Genomic DNA, 22,293 nt, shown 5'->3' on the forward strand with positions numbered 1-22,293 from the left:
GGTGTTTTTTGGTGTCACTCTCCATCTCTCTGTTCTTCACCCCACCCCACCCCCTGTGAAGCTTCAGTTGGTTGTCTCTCTTTGTGGCCCAGTGCAGATGAATGGAATCTGATGTACAGTGCTGAGGGGGAGGCATAAGGGAGTCAGAGGTACTTTGACTGACTGCCTCTCGGTAACTTTCTGCAACGTGGAATTTAAAGATTCCTCCCATTTCTACCGGCAACCTCACAGCTCAGGTAAGTGTCAAATTTCCAATTTCTTGTTACTGTAATTGAATTAACTGAAGGATCACTTCTGAAATAATAAGGTAGTGTAAAAAAAAAAAACAAGCAAATCATGTTGGTGTCATCATTAAGAATATACATATTGCCATTTATTTGCATTTTTTAATTGCTATAGAGAGAGTACAACTTGAATCTATTTATTTTTGTACGTTTTCTAAGTATTTTATATGCTAAATATTCGGGAATTAAAATATGCACATACAAATAATTTAAGTCATTGTTGAGAAGTTTTCTTTGCATTTCTTCTTAAACTTGAATATTACAGGTTTATTAAAAAAAAGACATTTTATTAAATAACGAAAAGTTATTTATCATCTTCAGGAGAGCAGTATCTTCAGTTCATACCATTGCACCCAAGCCATTGTCCACATCAACATGGCCTATAATGGGCATATTGTCTCTGTGCAGGAGGCAAAAAGCTTGTGTACTTAGTCAACTCTTTTTCCAGTCTAGTAGCTTCCGATGTTTGCTTTGCCCCTCCGGACTTTGAATGTGACTTTTGAGCGGGGCTCATCTCTTGGGCCCTGTTGCCACGGCAACTGAGGTGGCTGATTTATGCCGGGGTGTCATGGCAGGGGTACGTCCAGCATACAGATGGAGAACTCTGAACCCTGTGTGAGAACGGCCCAGAGGGCAGTAAAGAAGAATTCTTAGATAAAAAGAATAGGGAATGGGAAGATCATGTCACTTCAAGTTTTTCAGGAAGTTTTAAGATAGGACACAGGACTGTGGTGACATCCATACAAATTATGTTTGTTTGATTTATTTATTTATTTTCTAGAAATGAAGAAAGACCTGTTTCTATTCTGCTTTTTGGTCTCTGCACTGGCTGCTTATGTAAGTAAAATATCCAAACATTCAGCACAAACATTCATTTATATAATAATTCTCTTCATCAGAATCTACAGCATCATGTCCAAAGGTCAAAGAACCAAATGGAATCAAACACCAACAAAAGACGTTTCCAAGAACATAGTTCAAAAAGCAAGTATGTGTACTGGGAATTTGAGAAAAGGAGCTTTTAGAAAGCCAATCAAATGATATCAAGTGTATAGATAGGGAACATTGTGAGCAGTAATGAAATCTGTTGTTATATATGACCAGGGTCAACCGAGAGGGTTTGACACAGCTAATCACAAACATAGCTATATATTTTTCTATTGCCTTACTCTTGGGATTGGAAAGGGAGTGGACTAACTCTTAAATGGAGTTCTGCTGGGCAGTAAATCAATCCCACAGTCCCAAGGTTGGTGATAGGATAATTGTGTAGCTTTAAAATGACAAAATGCCTCGCTTAAATCATAAGACTGAGGCATGTTTTGCAATTCAGCTAGGAGAATGTAATGTAAGTGGACTCTCGACATTAGTTGCTTATCAGGGTATGAAAGAAAATACTTCTCTGAAATAATATCTGCATTCCTCCAGGAAATTAGAACATGAAGAGAGCGGTTTGGAAAAGATAATCTCAAACAATTAAGTTGGAAGGAGATTACATGAAAAGCAATATGTATAATTGTATGAGTCGTGCAGCTGAAACAAGATTGTTGTCTGGGTAAATACAGTTGGTTCTGTAAAGATAGCAGCGAACATCACGTGCGGTAATGTGTGCATGTGTGGCACATCTATTGCAAACTATAAAAAAAAAAAAAAAAAAAAAAATGTGACCACTTTTTGCCACCTGGACATGGTGAGATGAAAGCTCTTTGACAGCTTAGCCTTAACTTTCATAAACCAAAACAAAAAGGCTAAGTTGCTTTTTTCCCCCTCTTTTTTTTTAGGTACAAAGTAAGCCTCATGGAAAAAATCAGCATGTCAAAAACAACCCAACTCCACAAGAGCAGGTGATCCTTAAAAAGTTAGAATTTTATATATAAACAGTTAATTCTCGAATTTGAGGACTTTTTACTCTTTGTGTAATTTTATATTTGTTTGCATGTTTTTTTTTTCAGTGACTCTTTAATCATTTGTAAATCCGTTTAAAAAATAATGCATTAAGGAATAAAACAACTGACTTTCTTTATAAACGAGTCATTGAATTATTCACTCAACCGAATTCAATCAGGAATCGTTTAATTTTTTTTGTATATTTTGTAAATATAATTTACTGTCTTAAATGTTTTCAATCTGGTATATGTACTTAAAAAACATTTGATTTTGTTTTTTAAGTCAGTGAAGCTTCTTGACAGTAAGGATGGAGTTCTGCCCACATTTCTGCCTTTTGAGTCCAGCTCTCAGGATGAGGACATGAGTGAAGAGAAGGAAAGCCATGTGGAGATGAAGCAAGCGGGGGCAGAAGAGCTTGAAGGTTCAGAGGGTGGTGAGAAGAATACACCTTTGCTCCTAAGTGAGGAGGCACTGACTCAACTCCTGCAGGTCTCAGAGGAGGCGGAGGAAACCATGGAGGAGGATGAAGGTGATGATGACAGTCCAGAAAAAGACAAAGAAGTTAAGGAGACTGAGGAGGAGGGAAAGGAAAAGGGAGAATCTACAATGGAGAATGAAGATGTAACTGAGAAGAGTGAAGGTGAGGATGCAAATGAGACCGACAGCAGTACTGAGTCAGAAATACCAATGGATTTGGACTATGCAGCTGACCGTGATGCGTCACAGCCACTATCCATCAAGCTAGAGGAGACCAAAGCTTCAACCATCAACACTATGGAAAAAGATGTGGCGGAAACAATCGAAGATGTGATCCCCACAGCCACAATGGACTATGATTCCCTGCAATCCATCAACGACCCAGGGAACATTGCAGAGGAACGGGAAGTGCCAGCAGAGCAAACACAAGATGAGCTGAAAGAGCCTTTTCAAGACTCCGAGAATGACAATGAAAAAAAGAAGAGTGATCAACAGGATGAGAAGGGCAGCATCGAACCTGAGACCACTATTCTTTCTAGTGGCAAGAAGGCAAAGAAAGAGAAGAAGAAGCAGAAGAATGAAAGCAATACACATGGAAAGGCCAAAGCCAAGAAGCAGCGAAACAACCAGCAGCTGGAGAAGATGCAGAGTGACCAAGCCAGTGCAATGGAAGCCAATGAGGAACGTGCACAGAGGCAAGACCCAGAAAAAGTGGCGGAGCCCACTGAAAACACAGAGCCTAAATCCAAAAAGAAGAATAGGAAATGGGTACCAAATGCATAACACATACATTGTTATTATAAAAATATAAAACGTGTGATTTTCTAGATTAATACAACCAGACTGTAAGCTTTGACAAGCCCCTGGTAGCTTATATATTTATATGTGCTTTTTGTAGATTTGAAATTCATTTCAAATGAATTATTATTTGCCCACTTAAGTAGTTTTAAATATAAATTCACCAAACACTGCAAACGGTTTAACATGCTATTCACGCCATAAGCATTTACATTATTTACGTCATTGTTATTCAGTGAAAACAATATTCTTGCTGATTTGACCTCAAACACAATAGTCGGCAGTTCTGTTGTGAAATGTCCACTGATTAGTTATAATAAAGACTTGTTTTCACATGGCTCCTTGCACAATTAAGTTATGACCTCAAAACACTTTTTTCCATAGTGCATGATTTGTAAACGAATATATTTTGGAGTTTGCATCACTTAACCAGCTCCATATGTTCTGTTGTCTGACGTAGGCTACTAAGGTACGCTCGGGTACGAATCCCGTGAAAAGCCCTATTCGGACGGGATTAGAGTGGTGGGGTAAAGTAATTATTACCAGACCTTCTCAATGATTTTAGTCCCGCCCGAATGTGCCAAAAGATGAGTCAAGATAAAAGAGCTCAAAGAGTCCAAAAACAAGTTAAAGTTCGCGTTTTCATGTCACATTTGCTTTTGTTAACACTGTCAACCGCTTCCAGTTTTAAACTTGAATTTGTTGTCTTATTGTTTTAATTCATTATCGACATCATAATTATCTGGTTTGTGTGTGGAAATAGTTTTACCTTTTACTGCACTTTCTTATTCTACTAGTTTACCATATAGCGGCAATGAATCGGAAGTCTCACACATTCACAGGAAAACAGCTTCTATGGAAAAGCAGGTGTACTAGTTCAAATGTGTTTGATATATTGCTCTTGCAAATAAAAATTGGTTGTGCCTCTTTACAGACTCGTTTGGTGGGGATGAATCCTGTACAGATTAGGGCCACTATGGAGCTTTACCCTGACATTCGGCCCAGCAGACAGGGGGAGCCAGCTGGTGAGTGTTGTTTCTGTCTCCATAGCGCCGAATTCTTATTAGGAATCTGCTGAGCAGAGTTTTTCTTTAACAGCCTGTTAAACCGACCTGGCTTAAGAAGTCAATGAGAGCCTTAGCCCCTGGTTTATGCTCTATCCAAACCAACAGATGCAAAGGAATGTTGGCACTTTTTTACAGGGTGGTTATATATAACCTTTATTAGATGTCTCTTTGAGACCCTTTTTAACGCAGCAGTGATGCCTGAATTGAGGATACACAGTATTTTATAGAATATTTGCACATTCTTTCATTGTTTTATCCAGACCCCTGTGAGAACTTTCGGTGTAAAAGAGGAAAGACATGCAAAATGAACGATGAGAACAAGCCCGTCTGTGTGTGTCAGGAGCCGTCAGAATGTCCTCCCAGTGTAAATGATTTTGACAATGTAAGTATGTGTTATCTTGCAAATTAATCTGTTAATTTTAATTCAACTGATTACAATAAAAGGGCTTTATTTCCAAATATTTATTTCATTACTGATTAAACCTTTAAGTAACATATATTGATTAAATAAAAAAGCATAATAACATTTGCTAATAATAAGCTGTTGGCATCGGGACATCTTCACTTTAGGTTTGCGGAACTGACAATAAGACATATGACACATCCTGTCAGCTCTTTGCCACCAAGTGTAGCCTTGACGGGACCAAAATAGGCCACAGACTTCACCTGGACTACTCTGGGTCCTGCAAATGTAAGAAACACTTCTGACATGCTTATTTGAATTGTTAGCACATGCGATGTAAAATGTGGTTGGCAGGGATGCTAATGTGATTAAAGCTGCCGTCGGCAACATTTTTTTGATCATATTCAGTGAAATCGACACTATAATCTGACAGAACAACATAAATAAAGTGGTTTTAGAAAAAAACCCGAGCTTCTAACTCCACCTGGAGCGTGTTATTTGTTTTGCAAAAATCCACCGCTCCCGGATCATCGGGTCCAATCAGCGCAGGGGGGTGTGAGATCTGACTGTCAATCACAGATCGGGCACACGCCACCCCTCGCGCACGTTACAATCACATGGCATGCACACGCCTGAAGTTCGCGGAAGTTCGCGCAGTAACGAAGAGTGATGGCGGAAAATCAAGTAAGCTCATTTAGAGTATAAATGACGTCAGCAATTGCAATCTATCGGTAGATTAGCCAGGACAGCATACCTCCAAATACTCCATGGTGTTGATGGATGCTGATGAGACGGGCGCGTTCACAGATAACCTGGTGCACACGCACTGACGAGCACAAACTCGGTGGGAGGGTATCCGTTGATAGTGGGGGAGGGGCATGAGAGTTGTAAACATTAAAAATGTTCCTAAATCCACTCAATCTGCCAGACTTGCCGACTGCAGCTTTAATAATTTTAGCAACCCATGTTTTTCATTAGAAAAAGCCCCTAGTAATATTGTGTCTGAAGAGATGTACGCATTTGTGTTTTAGATGTAGTTTCCAAAGAGATCTCGACAATGTCAACAAAATTACATTTTGGTTTAGCAAGACACCAAAGTCTGCAATAAAAATCTAGAAAATTTTTCTGAGCTATCCATATTAGTATTACTATTTAATATTTCCATTTAATTTAATATCATAAGTTCTATACACTTATGTATATCTAATTTTTTTTTTAATGTACATTTTAACCCTTAAATGTATAATTGCATAAATGTTTCTCAAATAATTATTACACATTCGGGTCTTTAGCGACCCAATTCTATAACACGGGTGGATCTCTGGTGAAAAAGAATTTGGTATGGGAGAATTTTTTTTCCCCAAATCTTTTGCGTTCCCTCGCAAAGATATTTGCGTTCCCACGCAAAACCTGATGTGAGCTCGGGCAGAAATCCTCCTGTTTAATGTCCCGCTGCCAGTGTTTCAGAGCTCCGTTAATGGAGCGTTTCATAGTGTTTGAACTTGGACTCAAATATAAAGAAATGCGGTCCGTGCTTAAAGGTGCTCTAAGCGATGTTGGGTGTCGTCACTTCTTGTTGACGTTCGAAGTATTGTAAAAAAACAAAACGGAGGCTAGCTAGACCCTCCCTCCTCCTCATCCCGTCCCCTCCCCCTCCCTTATGTTTGTTAGGCGAACATGAACGTCCATTTAGAAAAACAAAAAATGGATTTACCTGCCCAGCAAAAACAGAGACCGTTACCTGAATGTCGGATTGGAAGCCCTTCTGCCGGCGGAGTTCTCGCCACCTTTCGAAGGCTTTTCCAATGTAAATTCGGGACTCCGCGCGTTCCTTATCCTTTTCCCTCTTCTTTGCAATTTGTTCATCGGAACGTCGTCTCTTTGGTCGTGTGTCGGCCATATCAAACTTAAAGAGAATATAATTCTAACTTCCCTCTTCATGCTTCTCTCTCCTCCACACCCCCTTCATGTGTACGCGCACTAACCCCCCAAACCCTTCTTGTCGGTTATTGGCTGGAACACTGTTTATTTTTTTTGTGGTGTGGGTTGGCCCAGTTTGTTTTTGTTGCCTTTTATGGAGCCTGGGGTGTCTACAGAGACCGCATTTTTTTTTACAGTGTGTTCAGGGGACAGGCAGCTAGCAGATAGTGAGGAGTTGTTTGCTGTATGTGACAAAAAATGCTTTGGCCTAAAAAACGCGTGCCATCGCTTAGAGCACCTTTAAAGTAACACTATGTAGTTTTTCAACCTTCATAATATATTTCCAAGACCCTTGTGATGGTACATCGACTTACAATAGGTTAAATGACACGTCTGCCATAGCCTGACGTGGTCTGTATCGCTTTTACTTGCACTATGTAACTTCGGGTTTCGGGTAGTAACCCGAGCACAAAAAGAACTACAAAATTCGACTGCTTTACGGCATACGTCACTTCCCCTACCACTTCCTCAAATTGTCTGTGGCCTGGGAGTCTCCCGCATATTGATAGCGTCTCCCTGATGCCCGCAAATTAGTTCAAATCTCTCGGAATCTAGAGCGCGCATGTGAGACAGAACATACTGCGCGCATAACATACATAGCGCGAGCACGGCAGAGAGGGAGAGAGCGAGAGACCTTGCGAGTGTGCCGCCACCCCCCGTCAACAATCCAGTCACCAAGATAGACCTCCCTGAAATTACTTCTTGCAGGTTGGGATGTCTGCCATTGTTGATTCCAAAGCCGGTGCTGGATAAACAGCGAGCGTGCGCGTGCGACAGTAGGCTGCGGTAGGCTAAATTATTTACGACAGCAGTAATGGACAATTCTGTTTCCAACCTGTAGGGTGACCGCTGAGGAAAAGTTACTTGGTGTTGCTTTAACTGGAGTTATAGCCATCACAGATTCGAACTTCCCGGATCAATAAAGAAGGTTGATGTCTAACTTTAAAAAATAAATGCGGAGGGGGGTAGTGATGACGTCCTGGGTAACTAAAGACCTGAGGTATGCGTTTAAGGGTTAATATAGTTGGATACAAGGCCACTTTTGGCCCCGCAACCAAATGTAACCAATTTAAGTTTGACCACCTCTGCACTTTATATATCTTCTTTTGTTTCATTTTTGTCTATTTTTATTTCTCCTGGCAGTTATTGCTCCATGTCTAGAGTCAGAGCTGGTGCAGTTCCCGCTGCGTATGCGGGATTGGCTGAAGAACGTGCTTCTGCAGTTATACGAGCACGACTCCATGTCTCCTGGCTTTCTCACAGCTAAACAAAGAATCAGGGTATGTCTATAAGGGATACTGGACAGACGGTTATTTATTTAGATATCGCATGTCTCCTAAAGAGACAAATAGTAGTTTTAAGACAAGGAACTGGAGACAAATTTCACTAAGCTCCCCAACTTCTGACAGTAAAAAAATAAACGTAGATGTACTACTTTGGAAAATAGCTCTTGACTGTATCTAAACCATCAAATGTGAACGAATGACAGATGATGAATGCTCTGCTCAACAGGTTCAGAAGATCTATGAGAGCGAGAGGCGTCTTCATGCAGGCGATCACCCCGTCGAGCTTCTACAGCAGGACTTTGAGAAGAACTACAACATGTACATCTATCCAGTGCACTGGCAGTTTGCACAAATGGACCAACATCCTTCAGACAGGTGGGGTGGCTGAGGTTCTGTACAAATTTCGTCTTGCAATATTGTTTTGTTTATCATAAAGAGGAAAGCCCAATTATCTCTGTAAACGAAGTTGACAAATTCACTTGACATTTATATTGGCTGTTAAATGCCAGTCTTGCAGAGCCAGACGCTGTGCTAAAAGACTGATAAAAATATCTGCACCCTGACTCCTGAAAGCTATCCAATCAGATCAGTGCGATTTTGGGAAATGCTTGCCATTTTGGAGTGCATTTGTGAATGGTTCATGAGCAGTTCGTGGGCAAGACGTCTGAGGCTGAGACTATTCTAATTTGAACTTACTCATACAGGAGGTTCAGTAATATTTTTAGCTGGTGTGAGGATGTGGTTGAGGGACATTTATAGAAAAAGAAACACTCAGCGCCAGTATCCTCCACAACGTCAGTGGTCAGCCTTTGAGACAGAGGCCTTAAAGCTGCAGTGTGTGCTTTTGGGGAAAATCTGCCTGTGAATCAATTACTTATAGATGTATTACACTACAGGGCATGACATCAACTTTTTTTCTCACCCCCCACTGTGGCTAGTGGTTTTCCAAAGTTTCTAGCCACTTAGCATTTTCACTGGCCACAATTTTGACATCGATACCAGGAAAAATCTGCCATAGAGATATTTAAAAAATGATCTCATTTTGCAGCAGGTATATTAGGCTGCTGTCACTTTAAGATGTGACGAATGTACCCATTAAACTGTTTTATATAGCCAATATGTGTCTTTATGTGCACTGCACACACTTTGTGTGTGAGCACAAAATCTGCAGGAATGAGTAAAATTATGCTCAATACGCGCAATCCCATGCCAAAATTCAAGCCCTGTAAGTAACACCAACAATATTCATCTGGAGCAAATTAAACCAGTGAGTACAGGGACAAGGCTTTGTGTGTCACTCGCTGTCAGAGAGATTAGAGAGCGAGAACGCGCAGCTGGTATATTGTTTATATATTCTGCAGAAGAGTTTCAGATATTTCAGCATCGATATGTAGCGAAAAAACTATATTTTTGACAACACTAGATTGCACTTAGTTTATTATTTCAGATGCCTTTTTAAAAGACTACAATTGAAAAAAATGTATATTATATAAAATCAGTTGCCAAAGTTGCTAGTAGGAGTGACTGCGTTACACACCACCGCTGAAATCCAGCCGCATTTGGCGGGTGTTAGTCAAGCCCTGCTTGGATATAAGAAAATTACACTCTGCAGTTTTAAGAATCTTGTGTTGGTTTGTGATTTCAAAGAAAAGGTTCTATACAGAACCTGAAGGGTTTTGTCAGGCACCCATCATGGGATCTTTTTATGGATTTAGTTTTTATTAATTTTGTTATTGTATACATTTTAATTGTAATTCAATTTCATGAATTAAACAGGTCGTAAACATACTTTGTCTCTAGAATAAAAAAACAAAAAAACCTGTCAAACACAAAAGTATTTATGTAATCATTTAAGACATTTCTCCTTATATAGAACCTTTTTGCCATATAGCATAAAGTCAAGAACCCATGTGGTTATATATAGAAGCCCATTGAACAGTGTGGACATGAAGTATGTATGTTAATTACAAGTTTTTTCGTCTGTCTTCTGTTAATTCATTTTTGTCCTCATGACAAATACCTAATTCATGATTGTTTCACCAGTGGATATTTATAATACTGTTGCAGGATTCTTTCTCACTCTGAGCTGGCTCCTCTGCGCGTTCCCCTGGTTCCCATGGAGCATTGCACCTCTGTCTTTTTCCAAAAGTGTGATGCTGACAAGGACAAACTAGTCTCCTTCAAAGAGTGGTGCAGCTGCTTTGGCATTAAAGAAGGTAGGATGATTTTAAAGGCCTTGCCTTAAACAGCTCAAGGAGTTATAAATGTATTATTAAATGTATGTATCTACATACAATAATAAATGTATTATTCCCGCCGTCGGTGTATGAATGAGTGAGTGAATGGGTGAAAGTGAGGCTATATGTAAAGCGCTTTGGTGGCCATTGGGTCTGTGAAAGCGCTATATAAATGCAGTCCATTTACCATTTTTACCATTTATTCATTCTTTTTAAATGCAGTATTTATGCACACTTTTTAAATGAATCCAAAACTTTATAAACAACCCAGGTTGGTTTTTCAACTTTCTCTATATTTTCTTTCCTACAGAGGATATGGATTCTAATCTGCTGTTCTGAGCATCTCTGAGCTGCAAAAGGAGCAACTGAAGGTTGTGTTTTCTTTGAAGAAAGATATAGATAATCCTGGAGGTCTGTTTGTTCAGTGAAATGGTACAGTTTTTTTAATGTGTAATGATCATGATGGACAAGAATATCTAAAACTCTTTTATTTTGTATGCATTATATTGTGTAGCATGTTGGTTAATAAAATTAACTATAGTTAATGATTTAGCCAAAAAAATAAAATAAAAAAAGTGTAGTTTTAGTTTGAGTGTTTTTGTATGCATTCCAGTGAGGGAAAAGTTTACATAGTGAATAAAAGAACAAAATAAAAGTGATTTTATAAAAATGTTTCCAATTTTTTTCAGATAATGAAGAAAAATGCCACTCTATGTGCTTGTTGTTGAACAGTTAGCATATTTATTCCAAATTATATTAATTATTAAATGAAATGAATCAAGAATTATTTTTTTAATCCATCAAGCATTTTTTATGCTCATGTAAAATAAATCTTAACCATGACTTCCTTAAATTGATAACTGATAATCATTAAAATCATTAAAGTTCCGGTTCAATTTGCATAGCAAGTTTTATGTCCTCTGTCACAAGCCTTGGAAGCTTTGTTATGCACACTTACAACGGTTACTGTATTTGGAAAAGAAATGTGTGGGTTATGACCACTGTAATTAAAACAAATAAAAAACTGTGTCTGGAACAAACCCTTAGGAAGTCATTAAATTACTTCGGTCAGAACTGTGTGCCTAAGTGTGCAGCACGATTCAATGACTTCTGTGTGAGCAGTTGATGCATGGACGTTTTCTCTGCCTCAATGCAATGGAGTACTTCATCATTTGAGAACAATGATCTCGAATAACCTTGTATTTAATCAGTTTTTATAGCACTCCATAAAATCAGAAATTTGTACTAAAATGATTAGGAAATCATTAAAGCTGTCACCTAAAGCTGTATGAGACACTTGTAAGCTCCTGCGACCCTTAAGTTGTTGGTGGATGCATGGACAAATGCTCTGTGTTTTTCTTCTTTTCTTTTCTTTTCTGTAAGATGAATGAATAGGCCTACTTGACCAAAAAAAAAAAAAAGAAAAAGGAATACGCACAAAAAAGAAGTTCATAGGCTACTTAAAAGGAATCACTTTTGAACTATTTGATTTCCTCCTTACCGCAGTCTTTCTTGAGTATTGGTGTCAGTATCTCCCAAAAACAGAATTTCCACAAGAAGTTAGTTTTTTTTTTTTTTTTGAGGCAGAGTAAAAGAATTGAATAATTTTAGTTTGATTATGGATTTTGCATGCACATTTCTGCACATTCTCTCTGTCAGGTTTGATAAGATCACCTGGTGCTAAGATTTCAGATTTCAGAGGAAGATAGTCTAAATAAAAAACTGCAGGAAGGATTCTGGAGAAAAGTAAAAAGATCGAGGTCAGTGGTGGAACAACAAAGATAATGCTAAAGACAAGCCAACGATAAGCCTACTGTTGACTATAGAAATACTCGAAATCACTGAAACATCTGCATGTGTTTTACTGTGCTGATCATTTATAGGCCTTCACGCTAAGGGAAAAAGGGAAGCTACTGTATGACACGACCCAAAAAAGAACAATGCATTTTACTAATTCATCTTCAAATTGAAGACATAAAGTGATCAATATTTCATTTAGTCTTCAAATAGATTAAATCAGTTCATCAATCTTTAAAGCTTCTCTTCCAATTAGAAAAACTGATTGTCTAACCCTAATGTAAGATAGTTGTCTGGCATAGCCTATGCATTTCAGCATTTCCCATTATTTAGATGTAGGAGTTTCTGAGGAATGTAGCCTATATCTTGTTCTGTAGGTTTGTTTTTATAAATGAGGGAAAAACAAATATTAAAACTCTTAATTAAACATTCTTAATGAGAGCAATGTTTTGTGATATCATTATCTTCTATGCTTCTTGATTAAACGATTGTCTCTAAAGTCAAATTTCTTGGTCGGTCCTCATTAATAGCCTACATAAATAGTAAAGGCCTGGGAGTGGGTGTAATACAATATAAAGCGGTAGCTACAATTTTGTTTCTTACAAATATATTAGTCGCAAACAAAAACAGGCGCAGAGGTCTGATTTAATGCGTCAGTTCACGTGTCTGCGTCAGTTGAATGTGCGCACGCTTGCGGCAACGTCACGCTTGGTTTAAAATGGGGCCGGTTGTTTTACTTCTATGAGCGATTTTGCGGCGAGGAAGAAACCGAATATAAATTAATGAGTGTAAACTACTTATCGCAGTCCCAGACAGACATTGTTGAATGAGTTGCATGTCTTCATCTGAGGTAAATCCACACGCGCACTCTCACAAATGTTTTTGCTCTCACACAATTCATTTAGGCCCGTTTAACAGTAGGCCTGTCTTTTTTCCATTTAGTTTATTTCCTGTTTCTATAGGCTATAGCCTACATAAACACATTTACACAAATAAATATATTTAATAAAATAGTTTAACACACATTCACTTACTTTGAACACGCCCGCTTTTGACAGTCCAGTACAAAACAGCCTCTCAACAATGCTGTAATGCAAATGTTTCATATTCATGGTAGTACATTGAGTAGCCTATTCGAGTTTTTGCACAAAATGGAATGTCATTTGCGAACAGTGTAATCAAGAGATTTGACGTTTATGGCGCGGCCTACTCATTACTTGGATGTGCTAGGCTACTGTAAACTGACAGCTCGAGTATATGAACAATTAGAAACACTGATTTAAACACTAAAATGAAATGGAAACACCTTCCCAGTGCCCACAAGAATGATCATTGCAATTACTTTTCCAATAGAGGGCAGCATAACATCAGCGCAATGTTGGTTCGTGACTGCATTAAAATACTTTGAGGCTAGTTAACAAGTTAGCGTTTATTAATCACAACTCTTATATTTCAACATTCTTTAATAATTTAAAGTGTTCTTTTTTGTTGTGTGTTTTTATCCAATATGTCTGAACATGGATTTGCAAGTCTGTTTTGAAGCCCTCTGAGGTTTCATCAGGTCTTGCTCTGGTTCTTGAAAACATGTTAGGCGTCTGAATGCTAAAATTACTCTCTTAGGAGAGGATGTTCAAACATGATCTTCGCCGACTTCTGAAAACCAATGTTAGCAGTGGCATATTTGTTTGGCCGTGGCCCCAGAGCATTGTATGAATTAGATGAAACAGCTAATGGTGTACAGCAGGTGAAACTTCAAGGCTCTCTGGCACTTTAATGGAGTACGAAGAGGGTGCATGTGAGATGTGCTGTTTGGGAATGCAGTTAGAAATTGTGTGTTTGTGTGACTGGAGTAGCATCTGACTTAAACATCCCCCTTTGATCCCCCATCCAGCTCTTTGTGAGAGTTTCCTCCTGGTATCATCCTGTCCATTTAGCGATCACTGCTGTAAATTACAGAGGAAAGAGGTCATGTGAAACCATGCCATACATTTGGAAAATTGTGTGTCATTATGGTGCATTATCATAGTTAGCTATTTTGTGTAAGATCATAAAGGTATGCATGGGTTTTTGTGTGTGTGTGTGTGTGTGTTGGTCTGAGCTTAAATCTGGTACATTTCTTTTTTCTTTTTCCTTTTAACTTTGATTAATGAATTATTTATAGCCTATAGATAGATGAAAAGCCTCAATATTAGAAGCCCAGTCTCCTCAGGTCATACCTAGTTGTTTTGCCAGAGATTGTCAGTTTATTGATTTCACATTAAGCTCACAACCTTCCTGCCCTTTCTAGCTCTGAATATTCAGATGAATTTTACTCCGCAAAGAAGACCTCATTAAATATTCATGCCACTTTATCAGCGCAATCAACGAGCGTATTTACTTGTTCGCTAAAATACCATTCTACAAAACCATCTCAGTTCTGACTACCCTTTTGAAACATTGTTTAATTTGACCAAGGAAAAGGATAATGAGTGTTCCTGCACATCTAAGCCAGGCTGCTGCAGTTGGTCCATGTAACTGGCTTACATGCAGCTTGTAAATTGATTTTTTTTGAGTCGCACAAGGTTCAAGGTTGGGATGAAATGTCCTTCTAATGGAATTAAAATTCAATTCAATCAAATGCAGTTGTACTAAAAGCTGTTCATCCAATTTACCCTCACCCCTCTAGCTTGTTTTTGGACACCTCTGTTTTAAATGAGGCTGTAGTTTTATTCTAGTATTTTATTTTATTGTATTTTTTAAAAAGTTGTGTGGTTAGCATTGCCGATATGCTGAGTCTATAAATAGGCTAAATGTTATGAAATTTAACATCTGTTACTATAGTGTTAATATGTAGAAGTAGTATTTGACTGTTATATTTGAGTAATATCTGAACCTATTCAGTTTTTTTCACATTCCGTATGTCATCACAGTGAGTGTTATCATTAACTAAAACTATTTAAAACCATATTTACTCGTGGAAATAGAGCTGAAAAAAGTGCAATATAAATATAAGATGAAAAAATAAGCAATTTCTGAGAAACACTGTTGATATTTGAAATTAACCCAAACAAACACAGGTAACACATTAATTGATATAGTTACACGCTACGTGTACTTTCTATATATCTATAAATTATGCATAATTACAAGTTACTAACCCTAACCGTAACTCTATAGCAAGTATATAGCTAATTGCTCCACCCCCAAAATGCACAAACAGACAATGCAAGAGTGAATGTCTTTTTATATAATAAAGCGAAGATAGCGAACAAATGACAAGGAAGAACTAGGGCTGTCGCGGTGAAGGAATTTCCCTTGCGGTATTTTGAGTGGCTCAATAGCGCGATATGCGGTATTACCGCCATTTATTTATTTATTTATTTATTTATATTCATTTGTTGCTATATAAATACGTGTTATGATGTGGTCAGCATACACAAAAACAATGTAACCAATGTAACCGAAACTAAACAGGTTCTCTGCGCATTGAAAGACTGTCACTCAGCGCACAGTTAAATTGTTACGCCAACGGACTCTCTTTGAGTGAGTCATTAAACCGTTCATTCAACGAAAACGTTCAAAAAAGCTGATGCCTTAAATTATAGATGTAATGAAACAAGGTGTTAATTATTTTTTAACTTTGAGCTCCACTTTTCAAGGCTCAGCTGGCCAGCAATGCTTCACTTTTGGGCAAAGCTGAAGCAATGCTTCACTTAATAGAGACTAATGGCATTGATTCAATGCGAGACTCGCTGCTTTCCCCCCACACGGCTTCCTCGTGCTGTGTAATGCTGACCAGCGCTGACGCCATTCATGGTAAATACCCTTAAAAGGATGATATGACAAATATTTAGCTTTACTTGGAAATGGCAACCTTTTCACAAATATACATGATTTGACTTCAAAGACAGACGCAGGTAATCGCACGCGCTCAGTCGTACACATTCACTGTCTGTTAGGCTTAAGTCCAAATCTACGAAGCCTCTGTACAAATCATCATGATAAACAGTCTTGTTATCATATTAACTTATTTAACATTCAATACATGGTACGAACTACGAAGGGTGGCCTTATGAAAAAAGAAAACGCGGTTTGCGGTTGCTGCGGTTACTTGCATTCCTCTGCGGTTGGCCTGTCAGTAGCGCGGTATTGCGGTTATCGCGACAGCCCTAGGAAGAACAAAAAAAATAACACAGCACACAAGAGTATACAAGCAAGCGTTTGTTGTTGGTCGTCAGCTGCACACCAGCTCCAGACAAACAATGACACTCAAAACTGACCTGTTACTAGAGCTAACATTACAACAGCAGCATATATTGGTTCTGTGTAGGGCTGCAACGATTAGTCGACGTTGTCGACAACGTCGACAATAAAAATTTGTCGACAAATATCTTTGTTGTCGAGTAGTCGTTTGATCTCACGTGACCTAATGTAAGGGCCTGCAATCCCGCGATTTGAACGCTACGGCGCTGTAGCGCTAGAGTGTAGTGCAGCCCTTACAAATGCTATTGCGGTAGAAGAGAAAACAGCGCGAATTATGACAGTGCAAACGAATCCGAACTAGCAAGGTTTAGGTTTGGGAAAGTTTCACAAAACTTCAAATCAAGAATGCTGTCGTGTGCAATGTTGGGGTGCAAGAGGAAACATCCCGGCAAAAGAGGAGCCGGTGAGAAGTGAGTGTTCTCCAGCTGGAGCTAACTAACCACCAGCGGCAAATCTCTCTTTATTAGAGAATGCAATACTACTAATAATAGTAATAATATTATCAATAGTAATATAATTACAGTAATGTGATGACTTATTTTGTATAGAATAAAGCTTGATCGAGCTTAGGAGTCAGGGCTGTTTTTATTATTGTAACACTATTAGTATATTAGGTATTATTATAGTCTTATCACTTGCCTGTATTTTGTTCAATAATCATGAAGACTTACAAAACGAGATGTTATATCCTTCCTATGATATAGGAAGAATATCACGGCAGTCACTTTATCATACTATAAATTAAAAGGGAATGAGAACGTCTCTGTCAGCTCAACTGTCATGTAAAAAAAGATTGTAATTTTATAATTATAATAATTGTTTGCAGATTAATATTTTACCATTCTTTGTGTCCTGAAGTAAATGTCCCTTTTTCTGTTTCAGTTCTAAGAAAAGCAGTGGGCCTATGCTTAGAGAGCATTTGTGTGTGATTTGAGTTGGACCGAAATCTGAAAACTTAAAGAGAATGACCTGTTTAGTTGGCTCAAAGTTCATTAAAACAACTATTTCAAAAGCTGAAGTGATTTTCTTTTTTTATATTATAGTTAGAATATGTATAACTCAATGTTTTAACTAATTGGAAAAGCTGAATAATCGTTCCAAACTTACTGATTAGTCTGCGAAATAATCGACGATTAGTCGATTAATCGTTCTAATAATCGTTAGATTAATCGATTATCAAAATAATCGTTTGTTGCAGCCCTAGTTCTGTGAAACTTAGCAAAACCAATGTTACTCCTTTATGGAGCAGAAACAAATCAACCTTGGCGTCCATTTTCAGGCCTTCCCGCTTAGGTCTCTCCAGCGCTGGAAAGCTTTTCTAATAGTCTATTAACGCAGGTTCTAAAGCGTGTGCCTTATCATAACCCTTCTTTTTCCAATGATAATCCTTTTCTCTTTTGTAATGTCTCTCAGCCATCTCTTTCTACAGTCTTTCTTCAAATCTCTCTCTTGCTCACTCTCTCTCCTCCCACATCACGAGTGAACACGCCCCCTACTGCTGATTGGCTACAAGTGTGTTGTGGTGCTCGGTCTGATTCACTTTCAACAGCGTTTCTCAGAAATCACTTACTGCACCTTGAAGTTGAAGTACTAGGCCTAAATTACTAACTGAAATAAAACTAAAACATATAATTATTTAGAAACATTTTAAGACTAAAAAAATATTATAATATAAAAGCTATTTTACTAATTTACTAAAAGCTAAAATACTAATAAAAACAAGATTAGTATATAAAGGATAACAATGGTCACATCCAAGTTTGGCAAACAAAGTTCTGCCTGCTTTTTTAATCAGTGGACATTCATAAGTTTTGATTGTTGAACTAGACAAACCATAATGAAGTAAAAAAAAAATGAGGAACTACAATGCTCATATCAAATCCGTCATCTGCCTCAGAATTCACTCTATGTGGAAGTAATAGTGAGAAGGGCATCTCTGGTAACATACTGGAAGTTTACTAATGAGTTTCTGGCTCTCTTCACCCAAACAATGTTTACATGGTTCCCCTAAGAAACAAGAACATATTGAAAACCTTTATTGTAGTTTATTCCAGGTCACTAAGAGGTGTAATGAAAAGTTTCTGGGGCTCATCTTTAGGCCACATAGGGTGAGGATCAGTGTAATGGAGTTATCATTGTTGTCTTTCAGAATGCTCACACAAACTGTACTTCCCTGCTGCATATATTGCAATTAGAGATAATTGTTTGTCTCAGTCATTGCAGCTAAACTTATGGCTGTTGATTCAGCCAGATAAACAGATGTTAATTGGATTTCATTTAGTAGGAGGATAACTTATAGCCTAAATGATTTCTGTGGATCGTGGAAAGCTTGTTCATAATCCTAATGAGGCAATTCGTTTAAAAAAAACAAAAAACATTCAATTACTCTGTGGGATGTTAACACAGTATTGGATATAGTTTGCATCACAATTCATTGCCATGCTTGCAAAGTATGCACTTTTACCTTTGTGTTTGTTTTCTGTTTTGTCACAGTAATGAGCTTGTGTCCTGTGATACTCCACAGTCACAGTTTCAGTTAGACTTAGTATGAAGCCCTTTGTGATTACATAGTCAAGCTACTGGTAAATCAAAAATCAATGAATGTAAAGTTGATTTGAAAAAAGAATCAATAAATGCAGAGATTAATAAATACAATTAATACAGTTAAATTGAAAAATGTTAATATAATAAATATGAAATTAGAAATAACACTGATATAATGTAAAATAATATATGTTTTAGTATGTTATATGTTGTTTTAGTATATGTTAATATATGTTATAGAGTTTCAAGGTCAATAACTGGGAATCCGTGCTCTCTGACAATAAAAGACATCCATCAATTTCAACAACAACAAACAACTCAAGTTCATTATACTGCATGCTGCCATTTTTTGCAGTTACAAAGCAACTTAATAAATAAAAAATATAGTCAGTGAAACAGTTTTATAAATTCTGATGTTTATAATCACAATTCAGTATGTGAACTGTAAATGGAACCCTGTTTCTCCTTCAGAGAGAACATCAAACCACTTTTCAATCATCTGTGTTTGAGATTGTGTGACATAACTCTAATTCATAGCTGTTGTAAGAAGTCCAATGCAGATCCACTGGGGTGGAAACCACTAGTTTACTCTAAATTTATTTTCAGAGGAGAGCCACATCAGCGTCTCTATTAACACGGACTCCTTTCCATCCCTCTTGCCAGCTTGGTGAGATCGATGAATGATCCATGTCACAGTGGCAAAATCAATACTAAACGCATAGACAGAAGCACAGTGTGTCGTTAAGGTTGCGTCTTGAAAAGATTGACTTATTTCCTTCACATGCTTTTAGAGTGTTTTGGTGTTTAGTTTATTTGATGCATGGTTAACAGAGCTACAACAAATGTGGAGAACAGTTTGTCTCTAGATTATATTGTGATTTGTAGTGTTGACCTTGTGGATAATGAGGACACACAATGTGTTGCTGAGGTACATCCTCTCTTTTCTTTAGGTCTTTTGTTCTGAAAGGTCTTGCAACCAACCTACAGACTGTATCTCACTGACCAGCAATTGTCTTGCTTGAATCTGTTTTTTCTTCAGCAAATGCAAATTGACATATCGCAAAATGGTGATTGCTATCCATGGAGATTGCGAGTTAGCATTTTTATGGTGTTAGGTTTAGTCGACAGAACAGTCTGTGCTCGAGTTCCATTCGTTTCCTTCCTAAAGCTGCACTTGGACATTCTTTTTACAGCAGGGCCTGAAGGGACAAAGACACAATCACAGGGTAAAGTTACTCCAAAAACAGCATCTAAATTCAGTTTAATATAGTTTGTTCATGAGGTACTCCTGTTCTTATTCTGGCAGGCTTCGAATTGATTTGCGCATTGACATTTCACTCTTATTCTCTCATGCACGTCAGAGGCAGTCGTTTAATAAATTCTTAATAGGTGACTGGGACAGACCTCTAACAGAAGAGTCGGCTGGTGTGACACTGGTTGTGTGTGGTGGAGGAAAACCTGGGTGGACTTTGCCAAATAATAGATCCTGTTTTCTATTATCGGCAAACAAGATTGGGCTGATTTGTAATATATAGTATTATATAAGGGAACCATGTTTGTCATGTTATTGTTCCCATGAAGTTGTCAGTCACCGCGCCGGTGTGAATACTGTCATTCAGAATGACAGATTATTCTTTTTGGAAGTATGACCAACATAATAATTTTCACCGGATAATGTCATCTGAACAAGTAACATCCACTTTTGTTCTGGTTCTGACATTGCAGTAAATCGCGCTGATTAAATCTAACAATCGTTTATCATATCACGTACAACCGTGCAAATTATACTTTGTTCTCAAACTGTTAATGTTAACAACATCAGCATTGCGTGACTACATGTAATGTCCTTCCGATATGTATCCTTGTTTTCGCATGGGTCCGGTTGCAGTCTCTTATTTTCTGTAGCCACTCCGAAGTCCGAACGAAAGTCTTTGGCATTTACAACAGGTGAATGTCCAGTTGTCACTGGTGATTGTCGTTTGAACCTTTCTGGATCCGCCATCAAATTGATAAGTTAATTATATCAAGTGCTGTGAGAAAAGGCTATAAATCTCCACCTCCAACATCCTCACACTCATAGCCTACTAGCCGAGACTCCTTTATGTGTACAGATGTGACGTAATGACGCAAAGACATGCTTGAATCTCCCGCAGAAATCCACCAGTACCACTGGAATTAAAAACATTATTACAAGCTTACCGCTTTGAATCGAGCTAAGGCAAGCAGATAGTTTTGAACACTGGCTGGTTATGTATTTTCTCAAAAATGTATTTTGGATCATTTTTAACCCCAAAAAAGCTATGGACTGCAGCTTTAATTATTACAATAGTCAATATGACATCACCGCTGTCCGCTCCTTCCCGCACACAATATATTGTGCCTATAATTATTTTTTTTTTTTTATAACTGCCCCTTCCCATTCTAAACAGTCTGGACTGTGGCTGTTATGCTAGTCCTTAGATATAGAGCAGGGGTGCCCAATCCTGCTCCTGCCGATCGACTGTCCTGCACAGTTCATCTCCAACCCTAATCATACATGAAGCAACCAATTAAGGTCTTCAGGATCACTTGAAAATTAAATTAAAGGCAGGTGTGTTTGATTAGGGTTGGAGATGAACTGTGCAGGAGGACAGTCGATCGGCAGGAGCAGGATTGGCCACCCCTGATATAGCCTAGAAGATGCGTTTTGAGTTTTTTGTGGTAGTTTATTTGTTATATGACTCAATGCTGCATGAAAGCAGTGCTAAAATATGCAGCTTATCGTATCAGAGGCGATACTGGTTTGGTTTTGGTCTTAAATGGTAATTTTTTTTTTTTATATATTCATGAGATCATATTCTCATCATTTTCAGTTTATACTCTTTGTCTTTGGGGTCCGTTCTGATTTTTACAGAACTATTAAAAAATATACATTTTTAAAAATACAAATTATATATAATTTATTTTTGTTTCCTTCACAACTGTACGGTTATGCTGTGTTTTGGGGAATGTGTGGTACATTTTCTTTACATATTTACCACATAATTACTCAACTACACCATTACCTTGCATATTAAATTATACATTTTTATGAAAAAAAAAAAACTTCAACAATGATCTAAACTAAATATAAGTTGTTTATGTATATTGATCTTGGTGTTAGGAACAGAATCCTGCCATGTGCTGGTTAGATATTTATTTTTAGGAATTGTAGCTATAGAAAAAAAAAAAAACTTAATGACCATCTCTAGCAGAGACCCATAGACATCCATTGATGTTTCTGGAAGCGGCCAAATGTTCTGTGCCTACACTGTA

At 37.9% G+C, this 22,293-nt stretch overlaps 1 protein-coding gene across 1 annotated transcript; it reads left to right on the plus strand.

Annotated features, from left to right (window-relative positions):
* The first annotated feature begins 69 nt into the window (after positions 1 to 69).
* On the plus strand, positions 70 to 10,939 carry sparcl1 (SPARC-like 1). Its single transcript, XM_056271779.1, has 11 exons — positions 70 to 236; positions 1,066 to 1,121; positions 2,063 to 2,125; positions 2,451 to 3,413; positions 4,378 to 4,468; positions 4,771 to 4,892; positions 5,081 to 5,201; positions 8,037 to 8,173; positions 8,406 to 8,554; positions 10,247 to 10,395; positions 10,727 to 10,939. Exons 2-11 carry the CDS (start codon positions 1,068 to 1,070, stop codon positions 10,753 to 10,755), a joined length of 1,878 nt encoding a protein of 625 aa, XP_056127754.1. The 5' UTR covers positions 70 to 236; positions 1,066 to 1,067; the 3' UTR covers positions 10,756 to 10,939.
* The last annotated feature ends 11,354 nt before the right edge of the window (positions 10,940 to 22,293 follow it).

Source organism: Rhinichthys klamathensis, unplaced genomic scaffold, assembly GCF_029890125.1.
Source record: "Rhinichthys klamathensis goyatoka isolate OS25496 unplaced genomic scaffold, OSU_Roscu_1.1 h1tg000325l_1, whole genome shotgun sequence".
NCBI lineage: Eukaryota > Metazoa > Chordata > Actinopteri > Cypriniformes > Leuciscidae > Rhinichthys > Rhinichthys klamathensis.

Excerpts from the sequence above, each read along its gene's own strand:
- sparcl1 (XM_056271779.1), top strand. The coding sequence starts at position 1,068 with ATGAAGAAAGACCTGTTTCTATTCTGCTTTTTGGTCTCTGCACTGGCT. Across the intron at positions 1,122-2,062 it reads TCTCTGCACTGGCTGCTTAT|GTACAAAGTAAGCCTCATGG; the intron begins GTAAGTAAAATA and ends CTTTTTTTTTAG. Across the intron at positions 4,893-5,080 it reads GTGTAAATGATTTTGACAAT|GTTTGCGGAACTGACAATAA; the intron begins GTAAGTATGTGT and ends TCTTCACTTTAG.